At 32.1% G+C, this 6,208-nt stretch overlaps 1 protein-coding gene across 1 annotated transcript; it reads right to left on the bottom strand.

Moving 5' to 3' along the window:
* Window positions 1-4,456: 4,456 nt before the first annotated feature.
* LOC132176704 (uncharacterized) lies at window positions 4,457-5,636 on the bottom strand. Its single transcript, XM_059588985.1, has 3 exons — window positions 5,461-5,636; window positions 4,954-5,100; window positions 4,457-4,758 (listed from the first exon to the last, which is right to left on the bottom strand). The coding sequence occupies exons 1-3, from the start codon at window positions 5,567-5,569 to the stop codon at window positions 4,670-4,672; spliced, it is 345 nt and encodes a 114-aa protein (XP_059444968.1). The 5' UTR covers window positions 5,570-5,636; the 3' UTR covers window positions 4,457-4,669.
* Window positions 5,637-6,208: the final 572 nt, after the last annotated feature.

Here is a 6,208-nt window from a genome sequence, read left to right as displayed (position 1 = left end):
AATTAATAACTTAGCGATCACTCAACTCAATAATATTTGGGTTTGTCATTCTACGCTATGTCCAACTCGTTTTAGCGAATCCAACCCACAATCATCGGAAGCCCAATTAAGAAAATATTCTAACATTCTCTCACTTGGGTGACATTGATTGCTAGCATAATTTTTTTTTTTTTTTTCAAAAAAAAAAAAATGTTCTGTTTTGAAATCAATTCTCAGGTTGAAGTTGAGCGACATAAGTAGCCGCATGCATATATAATCTATATGGAAACGCCTTAGACAAGCCGGTCCAACAAGAATAATAACATTAAACCTGAAAGTTGTTACGCTATTTATTCGACATAAGACCACTCTATAATCACCAATGTTAACTTCACAACTAATTATCAACTTCATCATTATTCTCCTATTTAGTAACTAGGGTTAGTAGTGAGTAATGACTCACTCTTTTCGTCTGGACATCAACTATTAGGACTTTTTACTGAAGAGTTCGCTTGAGTCATACTACATCAGTTGGTATTAGAGTCAACTAAGCTCCACTAATTGTCCATATGGGTTGCCGGCATTGAGCTGGTAATTAAACTCCCTCAGGGTATTAATTCGTTTCCCCTTTAAAAGGGTATTAATTAATTCATTGATCAAAAGGTCCAACTGCCCACAAACGTTTTGATGATTGTGATGCATTTGTTTGTAATCTAGAGGAAGGAATCTCACCGTCATCAACCACTACTTTGTCTTGTGCCAAGTCTTCATATTTTTTCTTCTGGTATATATCTCCATGTATTGGAAAAAGGGTTTGACTTGATCAAGCAAATTGAAAAAACTAATTAATTTCAGTGTGAAGATTTCCTTTGAAAGTTGGTAGATTTACTTGGACCAGGAAATCTTAGAAATTCTATTAATGGGCTAATTGCAATTATTTAATTTGCACCTTTCAGCCTACTGCGATCAAGCCTGTTGGACGTGTTCGTTCTTCTGCTCTTTGCATGGATACGTACGTCCTCTCTTACGTCATCTTCGTGTTGTAATCCACAAGTTCTTTTTACTCAATTTTGTAAAATAATCACGATCATATCCTCCTGAGCATTAATTAAGTTAGACAATTGTAACACGTTAGTAAATGAAAAATATAATATTGTTGATCAAAATCTATAAGTTATTCATTTATAATATTGTTGATCAAAATCTTTAAGTTAATATATTATATGAGAAATGCTATTGACTTGGGTATTCTCAAGGGTTCGTCTCTCATTATTTTCTTTGTTCTTTTGTTTTTTATTTTTTATTTTTTATAAAAAAAAAAGTGCCACATGGATAATAATAGTAGTATTCTCAGCAGTTTCCTCGTCATTTTTTCTACATTTAAGGATTCAAACTACTTTTTACTTTCATATGTCAAAATATACCACAATAGCTTCCCTTAACCATTTCCTATATCATTAAATTTTTTTTTTTTAATTATATTATATATATAAGAGGAGAGAAGAGAGGAGAAAGTATTTTAATTATATTATATATATGAGAGAAGAGGGGAGAGAGTAGAGAAGAGAGAGAAACGTTTTGTTATTTATTTTAATAATTATAAGGATTGCAATAGTGGAATCCTATACTTTGACCCTTAGGTTCTACTGTTGCAATTCTCATGGTTAGGACTTATTTATGAAGTCTGTTGTGGGACATTTTTGGCGATTTTTTGAACATATTCCCTATACATAAGGGAGTCTGCTAGGAATGCTCTAATTTAAGAATGATTATGAGTTTTTCTCATATTCTCTACAAATAGGAAATATACTCCCTTAGGCTAACTTGTATGTACGTACTATAAAGTTGTACAATAACCGGTTGTCTCAAACTTTTAAGTTGATAAAAAAATATTATTTTAATTAATATTTTGGAGATAATATATTTTTACCTCTTGAATTATCAACTGTTTTCAACTTAGAACCTCTATGAACTGTCAAGTACGTTTGGTATTACAATACGCCAAACTATCTATAATATCTATTAATAACAAAATCACCCATTTGTCAGAGAGTCCAACGTACGTTAGAATTAATGGAAAAGTAGTCATGTGATTTGCAGGTGACCAATTTGACCAATTTTTTTCCAAAACACCCCATGCACTTTGACCATTGAAATACTGGAATTTCCCTTTTATTATAATTAGCAAAAAATAAAAAATAAACTAAGTGAAACCTACTACGTAAAATAAAAAATAAAATAAAAAAGAGGGACTTCTTTTTTGCTTTTGAGGGTCAGTTTAGTATGAACTCAAACTCTTTCTAAACAAGTTATCAAACCCAACATATGAGATATTTAACTGAAATTAAAAGTATATCATGAAAACGATGTTCGAGTTCATAACCTTAACTTTCTATACCATAATAAGTCATTAGTTGCCCTAAACATTTAAACTAATTAAAAATATTATAAATTTAATTGTTTAAATTATATATATATATATATATATATATATATATATATATATATCTTAACAAAACGTCTTGGTGTGTCTGATAAAAAGTCAATGAGTGATATATACAAGAAATGTAGGCTAATTGGTTATGGAACAGTACGTTCTGGTGATCGACCATTGTCGCCAGTTGTGGCTGTATGCCTAGGCCTGTATCCCATCACAGTGGTTATATATATATAATATATATGCCAACATTCACTGATTTCGTTTTCCCACCAAACATATAAACTTGTAATTTCTTTTTCTTGTGCCTACTTTTATATTCATTTCTTGAATCAGTCATCCATATATATATATATATATATATATAGGGTGATATATTGAAATTTGAAATAATTGGCAGAGAAATACAAGACATGCAAGCTAGCATTTTTTTTAGGTTTTTAATTGGCGGATTCGGTGATTTGGTGCGGGTAGTTTTGTAGTTAAGGTCAAGTGTCAAAATTCTTCATAAATGTCAAGTACACATGCAAGACCTCGTTCGCAAATGTCTAGACGATCGAGCTCTATCAAATGGACTTACAATATGCCTCGTTCTCAAAGCTGTACGTCGTCCGTAGTTGTCCAATCGAGCTCTATCAGATCAGATGGACCTACAAAATTAATGTCTCGTTCGCACCTATCGTAATGACACATTGAACGATGAAGTTGCAAAATGGTTCATTTGCAAATCCGTATGCGAGTGTCCGGACGCCGCCAATTGATTTTACATGATTTAGAGTTCTAATAATTGGACTAAGAAGCTGGGGTTTTGGCTCATATATGGTATTTAAGAGCTTGTTATGCACAACTTTCAGGGGCTAAAGCCATTATTTTTATTGAGCCAAGAGACCATCGAATCTTCAACTTTCCACACTCTCTTGGATCGAGTTTGAAAAACCATACATAAAAGATTATCCTTAAGCACCAGAGTTCTGAAGTGTGAGAGGAAATCAGATAGAAGATTGGCCAGAGTTCTAGAGTTACGGTGCTAATTAAGAACAATTTGTACCTTTAAACTGTGCTTTGCATGTATTAGTGAACTGATTTTTTGGGTTTTATTGTCTCGGAATGTTTTACCTTTGAAGAGTTCTTCAAAGAGTTTTACTTCATAACCAAAATTTTTGTGTATTATTTATCATCTATTAATTCATATGATTTTGGTTGAATATTGTGTAGTAGATTACGTTATCATGGGTAAAGAACTTTTGAACTGTGTTGTAATTGACAACATGCACCATAGCTAGTTGGGATTTCACACCTTCAAGTTGAAGCATGTTTTAATACATAAAAAGCAGAATTAATACACATGAAAAAAGTAGAAAGATAAAGCTTATAGAGCTGCTGTGGTTGAGAGTTTATAAGCTACACAACCTTATTGGCATTACAAACTTAGATATATAGAGATAGCATAGGACGAAGGATTTGTCTAATTTTTGTTAGTTTAAGTTTTCAGTTTTCAGTTTCTGTCTCGCCTGCAGCACCGTGTCCATGGTGACCATGATGATGGCCGTGATGATAACCATGATCATGTCCGTTTTGTTTTTTCACTTTTTGAGAAGACAAAATTACATATCTACTCTCCGATTCATTTGAATTTCTTTTTTTTTGTTCTTTTTTATTTTCCTAAAAAGAGTAAAGAGTAAATGAGTAATAATAAGAGGATGAGAGAGGGCTCTTGTCTCAATAGAAAAAGCTTGTCTGAGCAAGCCAAAAAAAAAACTGTTCATTCACGTTGTTTTTAAACTGCATAAATTGTCAAAAGAAAACAAACAAGAACTAGATCTCATCATTTTTATTGTCGTCCTTTGATTTATTTAGTCATGGATCGAAGTTATTTATCGTCTTTAAAACAATAAACGATATATTATTTATTATCTATTTTATATTATTTTGGTTGGATATTGTGCGGTAGATTACACTTTCATGGGTAAAAGGAATTTTTGAACTGTGTAGTAATTGACAACACCATAGCGAGTGAGTAGTGAGGATTTCACACCTTCAAGTTGAAGCATATTTTAATACATAAAAGGCAGAATTGATACACATGAAAAAAGTAGAAAGATAAAGCTTATACAGCTGCATGCTGTGGTTGAGAGTTTATAAGCTACACAACCTTATTGACATTACAAACTTAGATAATTAAGATACATGTTTCTTAGACATGCACCCATGCATACAGATATATAGCATATATATATAGGACGAAGGATTTGTCTAATCGTGTCCTGAGTGATCACCATGACGACGTCTACGGCGATGTTCACGTTTGGCCTCCCCCACAGAGTCAGTTTCGACCTTTTCCCCTATAAAAATGAGTTGAAGAAGTTACATCACAACATGCGTGGCTAAGGCAAATTATGTCAAAAACATTTGAATAAATGATTAAATTTATATTTTTTTATATGTTAAAAATTTTAAGAAAAGTGGTGGTTTAACATAGTATCATTTTCATTATTTACCTCTTATTTCAATTAAATATTTTACATATTGTATCTTACCTATTTCATCATGTCCCGGGGGACTACCTCCATGGTGCTTATCATCATGGTCATGGTCATGGTCATGATGATGATGATGATCATGATCATCATGATCATGATGATGATGTTCATGGTCGTGTTCATCTTCAGTTTTGACCATTTCCTCTGTAAAAATGAGTTGAAGAAGTTAAATCACAACATGCATGGCTAAGGCAAATTATATCAAAAGTATTTGATTAAATAATTAAATTTAAAATTTTTTATAAGTTTAAATTGTTATAACAAATAGTGATTTAACATGGTATTTTTTTCATCGTTAATATACTACACATGTTGTATCTCACCTATTAAAAATAAGGAGTTTGAGACAAATAGTAATTAACAAACTTAAATTATACTTGAAAATTAAATGATCTGTTTTGTTGTATCCTTGTCTTATCAAGGGATGCATAATATATTATCACTTTATATGAGGAATTTACACATACGTTATTAATTAACACAAGAAATAAGGAAGAAACTCACCGTTTTGAGCAGGCTCAGCAAGCAGGTCACGAGCTGAGACATGAGAGGAGATGAATAGCACCACAGCAAAGACAAGACCAAGGAGAAGAAAGGTCTTGGAGTAACCCATTTTTGCTGTTAAAAAGGAAGAGGATTGGAGACAATGTAGTACTCTAAGATGATTGTCTGTGAAAGTGAAGGGTGAGTTACTGCATTGTGGCTCTCCCTATTTATACACAAGTTTTGCAAGAGAGTAGTGAGGGAAGGAGGGCGGCTAGGGCCCCAATAGTTTGCTTCTTCTTTTGATGATACCGATAGGATCAGTGAGCCAAGTAAACATTGGTGTCCGAGAGTTAAAATTTAATTGTTAATGATTCATTACCCAAAAAAATAGAGTTGGATCTGTTCAATGCTGTCATTATATATACAAGGTGGAGGTTTTGTCTAACATATGCATTGAAAATCGTGGTACATGGTTATCAAAAGTGGTGTACCCATCTATATATATCATATTAATTAATTTGTCTCCATTCCTTACGAAAGCCTTTGCATGTTTAGGTACATATTTGGGAAAAGAGTAAGGTCAAAAACTACATTTATCTTATGATTATTTTATAATGATAATGTATTTGTGTTGATCAATTCTTATCTTAATTAGTTTTTTTTTAAAACTAAAAAAATCCAAGTTTAGTTGTGATATATTGTCACATTAGCATTACGATCTTTGTATGAAAACACTTTTGTTAATTTGAATCTTACTATGGTAGTC

The sequence above is a fragment of the Corylus avellana genome, chromosome ca3 (assembly GCF_901000735.1).
Source record: "Corylus avellana chromosome ca3, CavTom2PMs-1.0".
Lineage (NCBI taxonomy): Eukaryota > Viridiplantae > Streptophyta > Magnoliopsida > Fagales > Betulaceae > Corylus > Corylus avellana.
This window is presented reverse-complemented; position numbering and strand designations above follow the sequence as displayed.

Bases quoted from the DNA above. Each gene is read 5' to 3' on its own strand.
- LOC132176704 (XM_059588985.1), bottom strand. From the start codon at position 5,569: ATGGGTTACTCCAAGACCTTTCTTCTCCTTGGTCTTGTCTTTGCTGTG. The intron at 5,101-5,460 runs GTGAGTTTCTTC...TCATTTTTACAG, and splicing joins TGCTGAGCCTGCTCAAAACG to AGGAAATGGTCAAAACTGAA. The intron at 4,759-4,953 runs GTAAGATACAAT...TCATTTTTATAG, and splicing joins CCCGGGACATGATGAAATAG to GGGAAAAGGTCGAAACTGAC.